Consider the following 18,269-nt stretch of genomic DNA (forward strand, 5'->3'; position numbering starts at 1 on the left):
AGGTGAGCAGCTGTGACTGATTAAAAAAGCAATAATTTAGTGACATTGAGAAAGTTCAAATGGATGTCTGCAGGCAAGGTTTCTTTGAGGGCCACTAGAGAAAAGACTTGATCAGTTACTAGCCTGAAGATGCCACCTGGGGCTGTTACCTTGAAAGGAACAGCAGTAGCACAACACATAAACAAGTCAGATTTTGAACCCTTTGACTCGCACCTCCTGAGGAAGCACAAACAGAACTGTGCTCTAGTAGATCCGTACTCTGATGGAGGAGTTGGGACAAGGATTTATTTGTCACAATTTTGTTAAACACAGCTAATAATGAGCTGTATGCCTGAGAAGAGCTGAGGATGGTTTTTTATGAGAAGACCAATCATGTTGTAGTAAAAAAAATATGTATCGTATATGTTAGTTAAGGAAGGTTGTCTGATGCATTTTTGCCATTCCCATGAGAACACAAAGCTTATTTTAAGTCTGCACTATATCCTTGCTTACATACCTGCTATATTCAGGCCTTATATTGTAGTAGCTTCAGGTGAATTCAAATATAATACTACAATATAATTTGCTCTTTCCCAATGACTGTGTTGCTAAAAACACAGAGCACTCTGTCAAGAACAGGAGTTAAACTGAGTGAGAATATTAGTATTATCTGCAAAATGGATTGACCTCTAGAAAATAGTCAGTAAGACTAACTACCTGTCCACTTTCTGCATGACCAGTGTGAGAGACCCTATTTCTAATAAAGGTACCTATAACTTCATGAGCAGACGTTTGTATGGTCTGGTTTAGTTACACTGATGCATTAGCAGTTCGACAGATGGGCACTGTGTCTTCGTGAGGTCTTTGCTAACAATTCCCAATTGCAGAAATAAGGCAAATACTGTACTATATTCTTACCCTTTTGTGAATAAATTGTCTTTGAAGTTTTTGAAACATATTTTTTGAACACTTAACACTTTTTCTGTTGCTATTCTATTCTATGTTCTTTCTATTTTCCTTTCTGTCTTTCTCCCAAACACTGACATCTCTAAAGTTAGCATATGGTTTCACTGACCCTTGTATACTAACCAGGATTTTTTTAATAAATATAAATTGTTTTGTTGTGTGGTGCACCATAAAGCCATTTGAAATACTGGTATGTTTTATTGTTATTTTTCCGTCATGCACAGATTCGTTATCTGAACTGCTCCATGTAGAGTTTTCATGGTGATGACTTAAGAAATGTTTAAACACTGCAGTAATTAAGGACTATATGAACAGTCCAGTATGACCTGGAATGGTTTTGATATTTGTTGGAACAGTTGTTTTCAAAAGACACTATCTCTTTACCAAGACTTATATTTACTGAGCTAACACATTTACATCTATGTATTTTATTTAATCTTCAATAACAGAATAGGTCATGAAGATCTGTTTTGATTTTATTTCTCTTAATATTTTAATGTACATCTCTAAGCATAAGGATTTTTATACGTTTCACCATTATATTGTCAGAACTTCATATAAAAGCATGCAAAAATAATCAGTCTTTTAGACCATACAATCGGGACGAATTTGTTCATTTGTTTCAGGCAATATTATAGCACAAGAAAAATAAAAATAATAGCAAATAAATAGCAATTGCTTCATGGACAGTTAAAGCAGGGTAATGTCTACTTGCAATTCAGTCTGGCTACATCAGTTTTCTATCAGAATCTTTTTCTGATTTGGACACAAAGTAAAAAGCCAAGTAGAAAAGAAAAGCTACTTCTTTATGAATCCAATTTAATACCTTCTGACACTGGCAGACAGGCTCATTAATTTCAGTGGGTGTTGGATCAGGGCGTAGATCTTGAAGCCTAAACTTATTTTTCCAAAAATAGATTACATTCTTATTGCTTCATTATGGCCTAATTTAAAGTCCCTTGAATCAGACTATTAACAAAATATTATCCTATCTCACAAATACAGATAAAACTAAAATTCCACTCAACACTCACATAGCACTTTTCCTCTTCAAAGCACTTGAGAAACACTGATTAATCATAACATTAATTAAACGACTATATTTTTTAAAATTCAGCCTTCCAAAAGCTCTGTTCTCTGCAGGGAGCAGGGAAGAGGATAGCAAGGGACTAAAGCCAGCTCCAGTAATCAGAAAACTTAGCCTGCAGCAATTAAACTGAGGAATCACTTCCTTTTGCAGAATCTTTTTTACCTTGGGGTAATGGAAAGATGAAAAGGAAAATGACAGTGCAGTCTCAACAAGAAGTAAATCCATTGGTTTGTAAAGGAGATGATTGATTAGATATATTGGCACTACCTGGGTCAATAGGTAGGCTAACAACTCTTTTCCATGCCTTTTCCCGTTTGTATACCTGGCAGAAAATGTAAACAAAATGAATTAAAAAGGAAATTATTTCAGTGATTGCCCACATGCACTCCATCCATACCGAATATACAGGGCGTTTCAAAAAGATGGACCAAATTTCAAATGGCAACTGTTTTGCATACAAGATACAAGATCAAATTCCTTGGATCAAAGAACAATGAAGCCTGGGTCTGTCATTTTTGTTCCCAGCCAACCTACCAAAGCTAAGACTGCAAGGGAGACAGCCAAAACCACCACCCAAATCCTTTTTTCTGGGCAGGGGAGGGCGAACAACATAAGAGCAGTAATATCTGTGGGCTTGTGATAGTTTACCTTAAAAAATGCTGCTTTGTTTTCTGCTGAGGGTGACAAGTAGAAGCTTTTTGGTGGAGATTTTTCTCCTCGTGTGGACCCAGTAGCTGTTCGTCATCAACAGATAATTAGGCAGGTCAAGCTGGACTTAAACTGACTCATTTTTATAGTCCCAGTGTGGGCAAGACAGTCAACAAATTACGCTTACACCTCTTCTCAAATTCATCTTCCAAATCCAGGTTGCGAGCCAGAGTTGGGCTGCTTGTGTTAGATGGTTGATTTGCCTCTCCAGCGTGAGAGAGAGGGGATAAAGATTGTTCAGCTGATAAATGGATTAGCATTCAAAACAGAAGCCATCCACTACACTGGGTGAGAGGTGCTATTAAGAAACAGAAACTCCATTTGGCCATGGTACCCATAAATCCATTTCTGTACCAGTTTTCTGTCTGCATTGCTGCAAATATCTACTCCCCCACGGGAGAGCTAATTTTTCCAGAAATCCACTTTTCTGTGGCAGCATGCATCCCACGACAATTGCCAAAAAGACAGCAGCAAAGATGAAAGAGGCAGGGACGTACAGAGAGGTCTCAATACATTGCTCTAGTTTTGGCATTAGCCCTGATGGAGCCAGCTGAACGCAAAGTGCAGGCATTGGTGTAGCCTCTAAAGCACATGTTGAGACAGATGTGATGTGTGAATTAGCACTTCATGGCCAGCTAGAGAGCCCCAGAAGTTCTTTAATCTCTAGGTCTTAAGACAACTGCTAATATAAAGCCTGAACATCTGCAGTCTTGCTGTGTGAGAGAAATGCAGAATATGAAGGCATCCCACTGAGAGATGAGTTACAATCAGTATTAGGAGTAACAGTAGATTAGATAGATGGTTGTCCATGGAACTGAGATATGCAAGAGAGACAGCAAGAGTAGTACAAGAGCAGCAGCTTTTAAACACGCTGCTATTTTCAAGTCTAAATTCTATGCTTGTAAGCTTGCTAAAATTTCACCGAGATCAGAACACTAAAGAGCAGGAGCCTGGAGAGATTCATGGCCGTGCAAGGGGTGTGACAAAACCAGGATCTAGCTGAGCATCATACTGGAGGTGGTTTAAACCAATATGAAGAGAGAATGAAAAAGCTTGTCAGACAGGGTGAACGCAGAGATAACACGCTTTAGTATCAGGACATGAAAGCTTAGCAGTTAAGACCCAAAGAGCTGAGAGGTACAGCTCAAGAAAGAAAAAAAATATCAGTCATGTAATAGAGGAGACAGGAGGCAACACTGAAAAGGTGAGTGGAAAGCAAGAAAAATGATGAGCCAGAGGGAGGCAAGAATTACAAGAAATGGAAAAGCTGCATTTCTGGAAGCAGAGAAGCTGAAGGAGGAAGGTGGCTGGGTTCAATTGCTGCTACAGGAAAGAAAATCTATGAAGGATCATGGATCTGAGAAGGCAATTTGCTGAAAAGCAGTGGTTGCGTTGCACCCAGTTGTGATTTCCCATGTCATGTCAGAGTAAAAATACCAAAATGCTTCTCTTTTGCCGTTGCCCAGCTCTACTAGCTTCTATACACACTGCTCTTCCACCTATATCATGGCTGTACGCTTTGTCATTCTTAGTTATCCTCATGCCATACCTTTCTCTTGCAAAATATAGAATCATAGAACCAGCATCTTTAATGTTTTTAAAAAGATAAAAGCTTCTATATTGGTTACTTTTTTAGGTATTTGATTCTTTTGCAAGCACATCTCAATTGGCATTGCCAACACAGATACTGGCGGTTCACATACTTTCATTGCTCTATGAAAGTTTGAGGATTTCTTCCATGAAACTGTAAAAGATGACTGTTCCTGCTCCCTGCAGGGCTTTATATGCTACACTACCTATTGCTGAATTTATTCTTGATAAAAAGAGATTTTTAAAAAAGAAAACCAATGAACGGCATATCACGTACAATGTATCAGGGAAGATATTGTTCCTCTTTTGTCATGGTCCATACCGAACACCAATCTTATATTTTGAAATCTTGTGGCCTGTCATCAGAGGTGGTGGAAAAGTGAAAAATACGTATCATTTTTCTGAGGGGAAGAAGGAATCTTGAGACCTCCACCTGATCTTTTGTTCTGTCTCTGTAACCATCAGCAAAGCGCACCTGGGTGCTTGGAGTCACAGGAGGGCTTGTGTGTGTAACATTTTTTATTCTTTCTGTCTTCTCCAAAAATAATTTATCTCCACAGAGTCTTAAAATTCAAGTTCAAATAAACGTGCAAGGTGGTGAAATCCAACATTATTCTCTGGCTCAAATCATTCATTACTCCAGCTTAATTGGCAAGCTAGGCTTAATGTGAAGCAGCTAAAGCTCCAGCCCACGAGTTTTGAGGTGCTTACTCAAACCAGTATAAGTCAACTCACCACTCATTCTCTTACAAATGGTGGAACTGAGATGATAATTTTTTTGATAGGGATAATTGCAGTACTACAGTCAGTTAACATTGTGTAGTGAAATGTCTTCATATGCCTTTACTCTGAAGTGCCAGAGATTTCAAATGTTTGTACACATCCCTAACATAAGAAGCAAAAGGACTTGGGTACCTAAGAGACATTTTTGGCCAAACATTGGGAATGAGATTCAAGTGCATAAAGATAAGTGTTAAACATTAAAGACATAGGACTTCCTTACCTTGTCTTCAGCTGTTTTCCCAGAAGGCTGTGCATCTTCCACAGGTCTGATAACTATGCAGACATCTCAGATAACTCAGGGCATTTGAAACTGTATTAGCTCCCGATGTTTGGACACATTAGTTGCCCCCTATATGCCTAAAATGGTTTTAGCTTTCTTTTTATACCTAAATCCCAAGCTGATTCAAAATCCTCTGTTCTCTGATGCTTGCTCAAAGTGGTAGGGCCCATATTTTTGGGTGCATGCTTTTTAGTCCTATTGCTCAGGTTTTTCCCCACTTCCCTCATCTAATACTTCATGCACAGTAGTCTCAGGAACTTGACACTGGTTTGATGAGCAACATCGCAGACCATTAGCTAGCACTGGTCAGGCCGTGTGGTTTTGGCAGTAGCCATTGGATTTGAGTTGCATAAATGTGCCCTGTCAACAGCTTAAGTCGTGTCAAACCAGAAGTCACCAAACAAAGGGAAGAGAGATTTGCTGTATACAAACTGTTGTGACTTACAGTTCCTTCACACACAATATAGGCTGCAGTCAGCAATGCTAGAGGCTATATATTACGGATAGGAGTGGACAGCAAAGTCAGTGGTTCAGTGTTTGCAGTGGAAAGCCTCTCTGGAGGTAGTCAAGTCATTCAGTGCTAAGCGGGAGGGCATTAAACTTTGAGGAGCTAATGACCCTTACTTCAGTTTGTGCTGCTCTATCTTCTGAAGTAGGGGTCCTCCTTTATAAGCAAACTTTGCCTCATCAGGTAGATTATTTCTTGTTCTTGGCTCACCTGCACCTTTCCTGGTGCTCCCCAAAGTCTGCGGAAAATCGTCTACTCACATGGACAAGCGTCTCTCAACCTCAGTGCTGCAGCCTTTCTTGCTTTCAAAAATACAACTGTCTCCTGTCCGCTAACTTTGCTGATGGCCCAACAGCTCTGGCATTACCCTGCTTCATCTTCTTCAGTTTACCTCCTCCCGTGCCACATGTAACTACACATTGGGCTCTAAGACCCAGTCTGACAGCATTTCTTACTTCTTAACCTATTTTGCCTTTAAAATTTGGAGTAATTTTTCCCCCTCATGTGTTTTAGTGGCAAAAGAAAATCTCCCTATGAAAGCTGATAAACCTTTACCCTCTCAAATCACATGGGATTCACTGCTGCTCTGATGCCTACAAAATACCTTGTACTGCCTAGGCCGTCCAAGTCCAGATTTTGCTACATATTGTACTAAGCATAATCATTTTTTTGTGGGCTCTTACACCCCACTCTTGCACCTCGGTAGGTACTGAAGTTTTCCAGTGTTCAGAAAAGCGACAGGATTCCTTTAGTACAATGATATCTGGACCCTAAGGGGCACTTGCAGATGTTACCCCAGTGTCAATGGTGATTATTAGTTACAACTTTAAAAAACAGTATCTGATGAGAAAGCAAGGAGTACAAATTAACTCTTTGTAAAAAACAGAATTGGTGTTTCTGCCACTGCTATAATGTGATGAATACACGCTAATTTATTAGACTATCAATTGAATACACCGACTCATGATCAAAATTTGTTACACTCAAATTAAATAGACAGCTTTAGCACATTTATTGCTATGATTGTATGATGATTGTAAGTAATGATAAAAGCCCTCCCAGTAATATTCTTTCCAAAAAGGCTGTGAAATATTGAGACTGAATGCTCTTAAAAACACGTAAGGATGATGAAAATGAACAAAAACATATGTATCTGGAAATTTAAGTAGGGTGCATGTGTTAGGACCAAAAGAACAAAATTCACATATATTGTGACATACAGACACAAGTAGTTGTGAAGTAGGATATCTGTATCGTTACAACAAAATATGGTGGCATTTGGCTACAGGATGTGAATTAATGGGTATCTTTGGGGGAGGGAAATCATGGTATATTACTTTTATTAGAACAAGTTCTACCTCTAGGACAGAGTTCTTAGTTTGAATTAATATCTAGTTTAGGTTTCTTTTGTTTTCAGTAGGTTAATTAGAATCATAGAATGTCCTCAGTTGGAAGGGACCCACAAGGATCATGGAGTCCAACTCCAGTCTCTGCATAGGACAACATCAAAATTCACACCATGTGTCTGATGGCATTGTCCAGTCTCTTCTTGAACACTGTCAGGCTTGGGGCTGTAGTAACCTCCCTGGGCAGCCTGTTCCAGTGCTCCACCACCCTCTGGGTGAAGAACCTTTTCCTAATGTCCAACATAAACCTCCCCTGGCACATCTTCCTGCCATTCCCTTGGGTTCTGTCATTGGTTGCCAGAGAGAAGAGATCGGCGCCTGCTCCTCCTCCTCCCCTTGTGAGGAAGCTGTAGCCACGATGAGGTCTCCCCTCAGTCTCCTCTTCTCCAGGCTGAACAAGAGGTTCCTAGTCTTGTTCGCTCAAACTAGGAACCATGCCACAATTATTTAATAAATGTACCAATGTGACAGAGTAATTTTTCAGACATGAGTGAAAATGGAAATGAAGTCAATGGGGTTACAGCAGCAGTGAATTTGTCTCAAGGCAATAGTAGGGAAATATTTCTGAAAGTGGAATCTTATCTGTTATGATTTTACTCTTGTTAAATCTACCAGAAGAATAGTTTGCTCTATGGCTTTGCTCTGAAGGCAGAATCTTTCTTAGGGCAGCTATCAGTTGGAGCCTATGAAGAAAAAAGTTTCCTGAATTGAGTAACAGAGGCATGTACCATGGTGCTAACAAGACTATCATGCAAAGGAAAATACGTTAAATCTGCATTGTTGAAATGTTTAGTAAGCAAACATAGCATCTTACAGTCAAAGACTTAGAGTACCGTGATAGACAAATTCTGCTCTCAATGTAAAACAGTGATAAAAGTCTTATCTTAGAAAAATAACTTCAAAATGTATAGTGTCAGAAAAATACTGACCCAAACACCTGCAGGACAACCCCTTTCCTGTGTTGCTACCCTCAAGTTATGGCTACTTAGTGTCCGTCTTCCTTCCTTTATGAGTGAAATGGAACAAATAAATGTGAGGTTTTTTTTTCCTTGTCAAGCTGGTGGTTATGTTTAATCATATTATGTAAATCCTTCTTAAAAGCACCAAATCAGTTTTGGGTCTTATAATATGTAATGTTGCTCAAATAAAAAAATCAATTTGTTTGTAGATTAAAGCAGTTCTCTATGAATGCTAACGAAAATTAACAGTACTATTTATTTTTAATATAATTCTCACACACATCCTGCTCTCTTCCCAGAACCATCATCAGTTCTCCCTTCCTCAGCTTAGGGAGACTTCTTGAGCTGCAAGTTGAATTCCCCAGTCTTCCTACTGGTAGTGCTAGATAAAACTTTGCTGACATTACAAAACTAGTTTCCACTTATACATTTCAGTCTGCTTTCAGAAGAGGTTCTTAATGTCGAAAAAATAATTCTATATACAAACACTCTGCAAATTGTAACATACACTAATGCAAAAGTCAGGGATCGCATGTGTTGCCAGTTGTATGGGGCTGATGTAGCGATAGCTGTGCTTTCATTGGCATCACTCAACATTTACACCACTCAAAGCTAGAGCAGGATTTCTTCTGTAGTTAATGCTAAAAAACATGAGTCTGCCCTCATTCTCTCCTGTCGTGAAGCAGGAGGAACATAATTGAGACAAGAGAAGTTAAATGATAACTGATTTTTTTTTCTGTGGATGTAGTACAGGAATTTATTAACTGTGTATTGTTTCAGGGAACACACTGGGAAGACAGGCAGGTTATTGTGCAATGTTTTTTACAGTACAAAAATACTCCTTAACTTCTAGCTTTCATGACTTAACTCTATATTAAAGCAAATTTACTGCTATGTCAATGTAAGTTCATATATTTTGAATAAAATTAATGACACAGGCAGGGGCTTTTCTTGTCCTGTGTGTATTTTCAAATATGTTGAAAATACGCAGCTGATTAAGAATTGAATAGTATTGAGCAGGAATTACCACAGCCACTCTGAATAAGGGATAGTGTACTGTCCCACTGTTGCATATTACCTATAAAAAGCCTCGTTTAGTGATTTGCAGTAACTTAATACTGATTTGATCTTTCCATGCCTAAGTTAAGTGTGTGCACAGCAGAAATATTAGAACTGTTGAGCATTAACGTGTCCAGAATGCTTGTAACATGCTTGATAGTGTTTATTTTACTTCTTCTACTGAGCTTCTCCTAATAGCTGCAAAGCCTTTAGTTGTTGTAGAAAGCATCTTGTGTCTAGGCATGTGCACTGGCATGAATATTATTGCCTAGAACACTAGGCCAATTCCAGGAAAGAAATCTGCTTGGAGCAGCCATCCGGATTTCGTTATACTCAGTGCTAAGGGACACAGCCTTTTGCTGCTAATGGAATGATCGCCGTCATCTGGTTCCACCAGAGGATAAGACAGTGAGATGCTCCGTTGCGCTTGAAGAGAGGTACAAAAGGAAAAAGGAGTGTTAGTCTGTTCTGGACGTGTGTACAGGGTAAAGGAGAAAGTCTCACTGATTTATCAACTCGTACTTACTCCTGACATGAGGTGGACACTGCATTAGAAGAGTAAAAGCTACAGCAGATCATAGTTTATTTTTTTGATACATAAGCTTTATTTACTATATGCTACAGACTGAAGTAACCACCATAAGTGATAAGCAACTCTTAATGCATTCACGTTACATACAACGAACAGATGCAGATGTAAATAGCATTTCAGGCTGTTCTTGAACAGTTTCATATATGTGTAGGGGAAAAAAAGATTTTTAGTTTGCTAAAACAAATCATTTCTGAAAGAGAAAGTGATGTTAACATTTATACTACATCTGTTATTAATAATATTGCTGAAAAGCTAATAATGCAAATGACCAGTTAAATGTAAGTGCAAAGAAATAAAAATGTTTGAGGACAAGATTGGTATTTGTATTGCAGCACACCGGTAAGATTCAAATCCTACTGCACACATTTTATTGGTAATGTTATGCTTTTTATATGTCTCTGCAGGTTATAGAGTGAGTAGTTTCTAAGATCTTCCATCACCACAAAATCTATATGATAACCTTTAAGTTTAACATTTCAGTACAGTGATTTTAGTTTTTATCTGTACTATGAGTATTCTTTTCCAAATGACTGGCTGTATTTCTATGACAACAGGCAAAAATATGAGAAATAAAAATAATTTAACATTTGATAGTTAAAAGATATTATTTTCCTCTTACCTCTGCTGTCAAATATGGACACACACAACTGAATTTATTAATTCAGAAATAAGATGTTTAATAAGTACTCATAAATACTAATTGAGCAGAACTTTTTTAAGTTAAAAACTGATTAAATTACCATATCATATATAATAATCATACCTAATTACTTCATTCATAAAATGTGATGTAGATTAGATTATTGATTATATTTATTTTTCCCAATTTTCCTGTCCTTTTCATCCTGCATGATGCACTCTCCTGGTGATTGCTGTATGCAAATTCCTAGCACAGCTGTGCTGAAGGTGATCCAGAGTTGTTTCACTGACCTCAGACAACTTCATCAGGCTGATCTTGTCTTCATTGCATTGAAGAACTGAGCTCCCATTTTACCATAATAGTGACCCTCTAGAACTGGTGTGAGGCTTCTCATATATCTGTGTCAGTGCTAACCCTGCCCTACGTTTTATATATTTACATTTGCATTTATACTATAGATATTTATTTAAATTCTCAGAAGCTGCTCTTGTGTTATTTTCACAAGCACTACCTGACTTTCAGGTGCAATTAAAAAAAAATTTGTTAATTCAAACATCAAAAAAGATATAATAATAATTTCTTTTTCATGTCTTCGGTTCAACGTGACCATTTTAAAAATTCATTGAACCTTTCATTTTAGGAGATTTTTAAGTTCTGGAAGTTCATGTTATATAAAATAATTTCTAAATATCAGACAGGAGTAGATGTCTGAAAGGCTTCCTTTCCGGTCAATACAATGCATACAACTAAGGATGTATGGAAGAGTGCAGTTTCATCTCTGAGCACTGAATAAGCAATAAAGTCATAGAAAGAGTAAGAAAACCAGTTGATTACTGTCTGTAGTATAGAATTAACTTTGTTTGGTGAAACTGATCCTTCGGAGAAGACTTTTTCACAAATAACAAGGTAACTGGTTTTGCATTCACTGTACAGGGTGGTTCAATAAGACGGACCCAATTTCATAGCAGTATATTTCACAACTGCAACATGTTACAGTTACACAAAAAATGACGAACAGTTTAATGAGGCATCTAGTGGTAATCATTTGAAACTCTATGCCCTGCTCTTTCCAGTGGTAAGAGTTTCATTTATGGGCGATTTGTGCTTGCAGAGATATAGTGAGTTCAAATTGGGTCCATCTTTTTGAAACATCCTGTAGTGTTTTTTTAACAACTGATGCACATTTTATTTGTAGTAACTTGAGTTATGAGTTGTGTGATGGAAGATGCAGACTTGCCAAGTTCTTTAAGCTGTGGTTATCTTTATACATGTGCTTGGCCTGTACTATTGTCATTTCATTCTCATAAGGGCATGATGTAGCCCATATCTGAAGTCTCCAAATGGTGTAATATGGAAATATTAAAAGTCCCTAATGTGTGAAATGCTTGAACATGCAGTCGTATAAATGTGGCTTGCTCCAAAATAGTATCAGTAGCCAATTAGATTACATGCAATGATGCAAATGGTGCTAATAGTCTTGCGTGTTTTCCCTGTACTTCTTCTCCATCTCCCTTTATTACTGTATCTTCTGAATTCTCCCTTCATTTTCTTTCAACAAAGGCAAATATGCCATGAGGGATCTGGTCCACCGACTGCCAGGCGCTAACAACAGCAACAGCTCAGCAAGCAAGGCCATGTCTGATGACACCGTTACTGCCATTTGCTGCACTCTGCATGAAGTCATCACTAAAAACATGGAGAATGCCAAGGCCTTACGAGACGCAGGCGGCATTGAGAAACTGGTTGGCATATCTAAGAGTAAAGGAGACAAGTATGTTTTGCAAATCACCTTGCACCTTTTTTAACATCTCCAGTAGTAGTTATTAGTCCTGAATGTGTTTTCCTCCTCTGTGCAATCATGAGTTGAATACTTTAGTTCCATCAGAAATCATATGCCCAGTGTGAAAGATGACAAGAAACAGACAATACTAATAGGAAAAATCTCTGCTCTGGTTTATTTTTGACGTACCGTCTGCAGTGCATGGAGTGCGCTGCATGTGCAGTTTCAGGAAGAGTAATTATCTACAGTCACCGCTACCTCTAAGCACTTCCAGAAGATCCTGATAAACATTAGGGACCAGAACTGTTGGATTGCACCCTGCAGATGCGGTGACGTACTGGTGGAGGGATCCTGTGAAAGGAAGGGACCTCACTGCAGTTCTGTTACTGCTTCTCTTGCTCTGGGCGTGAAGAATGTAAAGTCACTGTCTCTCTTCACTGCACCCTTTTCCCTGCCACCAGCTTGCTGGTAAGGTGGGGCATAGTAGAAAAATGATCCATGGATTTTCCCAACACCTTGCTTGTGAGAGAGCGTTAAGATAACTGCAGGCTGCTTTGTGAGGCACGAAAACATGCAAAAATCTTACACACAACTGGAACATTTTCAGAGCAGCTCTGGTTTCATCTTGTCTGTTTTCCTATGTACGCACTCTTCATGAAGAGTTCACTCTTTATCCTTCTTTGGCCTAAAACAGATAGCCTGTTTTTCATATATGTCAACCTGCAGAAGCATAGTGCAATGGGACTATGGCAGTTTGAAAACAAAAAGCCTTCACTATAGTGTACAAAATCCATCAGTCCACCTGCTCAAACCTGTCATCACACAGCTGACTGCAGCACCAGAGCTCTAAAAGAGCCCCACAAAGCCAGGCCACAACCTGAACGAAAGATTTATGCACTCTACATTTGGTGTGAGAACTCATGCTTGCCTATGCGATCAGAGCATTGACAATATAGTTTAATCACATTTCTTTTCCTCTATTGTCACCCTTTTCTTTTCATACTGAATTCATTATTGAAATATTCTCACATTTTAATTGTAAGGAGTAAAAAGTAGCAGCGTAACAAAGTATGTGATCCCAGATGTGGGAGCTCCCCATGCTCTGCTGATATATTTGCATTTGCATTTTTATTATTATTATTAAATCTATTTAAATTTTGGTTTTGTATTTTCTAGTTCAAATGTACTGATACTGCAAGCAGATTCATATTGATTTCTCTTAAGTTGAGCATGTCTTTCCTCAGAATAATGTATTTGTCTACCTGTGCATATCTGGTAGAGATTATAAATACCTGTTCGGTCTAAAATTTTCAAGGTATCATTGGCAGTTTTAGGAGGATTGAAAGGTATAATTCCCTAAGTATCCCTTGTAACTATGAAAGACATATCTATGTTGAATGAGAGTATTTAGCCCAAATAGTGTTGAGTAATTCTAAAATACCCTCCCAAATCATGATTTGTATCCCTCCTCTCAAGTACTTTGAGTTGTGGTTCTGTGTTACTACTGTTATAGGTTACAGAGTCCTAGAACAAGAAAACTTGTCAACTCACAGTGCTATAAATACTTATCTTGAATGAAAGTTTTATTCTTCAGCTTTCAGAAATGTTAGTATTGTGCATCATTGCTTTGGTTTAGTTTCTTATGAGTAATCCATTGTTTAAAAATCAGAATTGCTGGTTGTTGGACTGCTAGGACATTCTGGCACGCTCAGTTTAATACAGTAGAACACTTCGGTATGAATTTATCTTGTCCATTTTGAAGCATCTGCTTCTACAAGTGCAGGACACTAGCCTGGCCATGCATCCTGGGATGTATCAGTGCCAGGAGCATGGGACTGGCCCCGTTAGCCTTTGGAATATGCCCAGGGCTTGAGCGCTGTCCCTGTATGACAGCACAAGAGAACTGCAGTGCATGAGGTCATATTGGCCAAGCCCATATTGCCTTTGCACCGTTCCTGTTTCTCCTCCATAATCACAGTAGGGCTGGCACAGTTATTTTTCTGGTTACTCCATGCTACCAGCACCCCACTAGCCAGTACAGCTGGGAATATAATAAAAACCATTATGCTTGAAAGGTTTTATCAAATTCCTGTTTGTTTACCAATTGCCCACCTACTGCTGTAATCTGGGTGAGAAAAATCAAGAAAAAGAAAAAAAAAAAAAAGGCACCAAATAAATTACTAGGAAAATACTGAAGAAGTTAAATTGATCAGTTGTGTCATTAATATTGCTTTACCAGCTTGAGTCTCAGCCTACCAGCGGAGCTTCTCAGAGGTCGCAGGATGCATCAGAGCCTCACCCCTGAGAAGATGTCCTGCCCAAACCAGTAACATATGCTGCTCATTTTCTGCTTTTGCAGTCCATGTGCCTTTTCTGAGAAAAACACAAATCACCTCAATGACTGCCCCAGACTCCATCAATCTTCACTCCAGACTTCAGCCTTTGCAAGGTTTTCTAGTGCTCTTCTGCTTTGTGTATATTATTGGTACAGCACAAGAGCTTAACTATACAATGTGTGCTTCCTCAATGGGCTGGGTTGCCTTCCCAGTCCGTTTCTATTTGACCCTTATACACTGAGCTGAATACTCTCTGATATTTTTCATTTATTTATTTACTTATTTATTAAAGTTTCCCATCCCAAGAGGAACATATGATACCAACTGATTGTAACAGTAGTTTAGAGCTTCTTTCAAAACCTTTCTGAAGAGAAAGTCCATATGGTTTTCAACATGACATTACATTGCCATCATTAAAGAGTAACAGTGTGAGCAAATTGCAAGTCCTAATTTGGATTCCTAATGAAATCTGTCATTGCTTTTTATATAATCAGTTGTGTTTCTGCATCTTGGCTCTGCACTATAAAACCAGTGCTCATCAACCATCTAGAGTGTTCCTTTTGGCCACTGCTAAGAGGCGCTTAACACGTTGAGGGTGCTGTTATGAGTTGAAGTTGGGCAGCTTATAGAAAAGGAAACTCTGGCTCTGACTTCTTGTCTTTTATGCCGAAAGTTGTAGGCAGGACATCTTCTTAGATGTTCATAATACCAGTTGGGTCCTCAGCAATTTTGCTGATTGCTGCCACTCCCGTTCTTATTATGCCCTCAGCATGAAGCCTTGTTCTTAGTGTGCTGAGCAACACACATTTTGCTTCTCACTGAATAAGTAGTACTATAGAAATAACTTGTATTGCCCTTGCTTAAAAACACATTGGTCTCCAAAATGCCAACCAAAGATCTTATGGTGCATTTAAAACACGCTTTAATTGTGGGTTTAAATCCATAGCAATGCATTTGAAAATTACGTCTTGAACATAACAGCCTCTTTCTCACTCTTTCTTTCTTTCTCTCTCCCTTTTTAATATATGTGTGCAACAGGCATTCGCCAAAAGTGGTGAAAGCAGCATCTCAGGTCCTCAATAGTATGTGGCAGTACAGAGACCTGAGAAGTCTCTACAAGAAGGTAAGGCTTGGGTTTTTTTCTAGATTTGTCATCTTTCATATGGTTACCCAAATTTGGGGGCTGAGAGACCAAAACATTAATGTGAACTAGAAATTCACTTAGAGTTAAAAATTTCAGATTCTTGGAGCTATGAGTTTTTCCCTCATTTCTACTTGTAACATAGAAATACCTTTTGAAAATACATGTGGTGGTGAAAAGCGGATGTGAATTTGATTTCCAAAAGAATTCATACAGAAATTTCTGGATCTAGCAGCCCTGGAGAGTGAAGTCCTCTGTTCATAGAACAAACCTATGCAAGCTCTCCTGCTGTACCTTTCCTTCTTACACCTCCCCACCCTGTCCTGAGGAGATTACCACATTTCCAGCCCTTCAGCTCCCAAATTTCCTCATGAGATTATAAACAAGAGTATCTGAAGGAGTGGTGCTTAGGGACAAGTTACATGTGGAGCTGGGCTGAAACTTGATAGCTTCACTTCCAATCAGCTGGCAGACAGTGGGGTCATATCCTTGGTTTTCAGACAGTCTGTGGAGTCTATAGTGCCGTATCATTCCCACAGGCCTGCTAACCTCTTAAAAATGAATCAAAATATGGTAATATAAGTGTCTACTTAGTAAATGACAATGTTTAAAGTAATTCTTGCTCAGTATTTCCAAACTGAATTACACTCCATGTAAGTATCAGCCTGTAGATTTAGTTCTCAAAGGTCTTGCTGCATGGAATTTCACAGCTGATCTAATTGATAGTTGTATTTTAATCTCAGCAAAGAGAGCTAAGACTTCCTGTGGCACGAAAGTTCAGGTCCTAGTTAAGGCTGAGGCATAAGAATTGCAAAGCAGCATAGTCTGTGCTCTATGTATTTTGCACAAGAAAAGAACTTAGTTATGCACCAGATCTCAAAGTGGCAGAAGCTGACCTTCTGTTTGAAATGCTGTTCTTTTGCATGCCTCAGCCCTGCTTGTGTTAAGTCTGAGAAGTAAGGAAGATGATTACTGAGTCTCTCCCATTGTTCACTTCCAGTATTTTCAGTCATCCTTGGCAGCCCTAGGGATACCATATGTGAAGACATTCCAAGTAACGAGCTGGTACTCAACTGTCCCATTAAGAGGTGGGAACAAACATGAGCTAGAGTAGGCTTTTCTTGACACAAGGCAGTAACACACTGGGAGTCTGCATAGCCTGACTTCTGTGCATGTGGGTGGCTGCACTGTAAAGGCTGAACTTTATGGCACCATAATCTCTTAGAGGTTCTTACAATGTCTGGCTCATTTCCAACCTTCTGTCTGCATATATATGCTGTGATGGAAAAGCAGTTTCTGGGGTTGCTCCATGCATGAGGTAATCTATATGCTGTATGGCTTCTGAGTATACTGCTACCTAAAGGACATTCTGCCGGCTGCCAATGTGAATGCCTGGTAATGTACTTCCATACTAAGCATGCTTGGGTACTAAGTACCTTGCATGCTTGAAAGAACATTTTCTGCAGCCGCACATACATACTTGTGATATGGGAAATAGGGCAGGCTAGCCTTTGAGCCTTCCAGGACACTCATAGCAAACAGATTGTCTACATTCTCAGGAAGCATTTTATTAATCTCTCTATTGGCTAATTCGTACAGGCTTCACAAAATCTTAAAATGAAGGTCAGTCTCTACTGCATATTTATATATTCATTATATGGCACTACATATGCTGCTAAGCATTGTATAGTTTCCTTTAATCAAAATGTTCAGATAGTTAATTTAAGATACTCCTGTTTGTTAAAAGACATATAATAATATTTGTAAAGACCATAATACTTATTAAATTTGCCCATAGTAAACTGTTATGATGGCTGTCTGAGTTTCACCACTGTTGGGAAAATAATGTTTTTATGGTAGAAAAATTAGAAAAGTTTGCATTATACTAAAAATCAGCTAGTTACGTAACATAAAGATACTGAGTCATTGCAATCTTTATTTCATCCCGTTAAAATACATATGCTAGTAAAAATGAGTGAACATACAGTTGACAGTATAATATGATCAGCACTTTGTGGTATCTTGCACAGCCTTTTTTGAAGTGCCAGTAAATCCCATTGCATAACCATCAGCAATTTCTTCCTGTGTACCAAAATATCTATACAATTACTTTCAAAGAATTGGTGGCCTACAGAGAGGCACAACTTTGTATTGTAATACAAGAAAATTACAGGCATCACATCACATTTAAGAAAAAGTAGCAGCACTTACCTTCCTGTTTGAGAAACAGTGTAACCAAATAGTTTGAATTGTGATATATTTTAGAGCTACATATTTACAGTAGGGTAAGTAAGGAGAGATAAAAAGAGTAGAAGTATTATCCTTTGTATTAATGGGGAAAGAAGGCAATACATGTTTACTGCCGATACAATAGTAGTAAGTGTATTTAGTCGAAATATCACTGCATCAGCAAAACCATGAAAAGCTCATTCACTTGTCTTATTTTGCTCAA

The 18,269-nt window shown here is 38.5% G+C and overlaps 1 protein-coding gene across 1 annotated transcript in view; it reads left to right on the plus strand.

The window, feature by feature from the left end:
* The window catches only part of CTNND2 (catenin delta 2), a 531,616-nt gene that overhangs the window by 479,561 nt on the left and 33,786 nt on the right, over positions 1-18,269 (plus strand). Inside the window, exons 16-17 of the mRNA XM_065627308.1 lie at positions 12,121-12,331; positions 15,715-15,799. Coding sequence (XP_065483380.1) covers positions 12,121-12,331; positions 15,715-15,799 — 296 coding nt within the window. The remainder of the gene's footprint in view (positions 1-12,120; positions 12,332-15,714; positions 15,800-18,269) is intronic.

This window comes from Caloenas nicobarica, chromosome 2, assembly GCF_036013445.1.
Source record: "Caloenas nicobarica isolate bCalNic1 chromosome 2, bCalNic1.hap1, whole genome shotgun sequence".
In the NCBI taxonomy this organism is placed as follows: domain Eukaryota; kingdom Metazoa; phylum Chordata; class Aves; order Columbiformes; family Columbidae; genus Caloenas; species Caloenas nicobarica.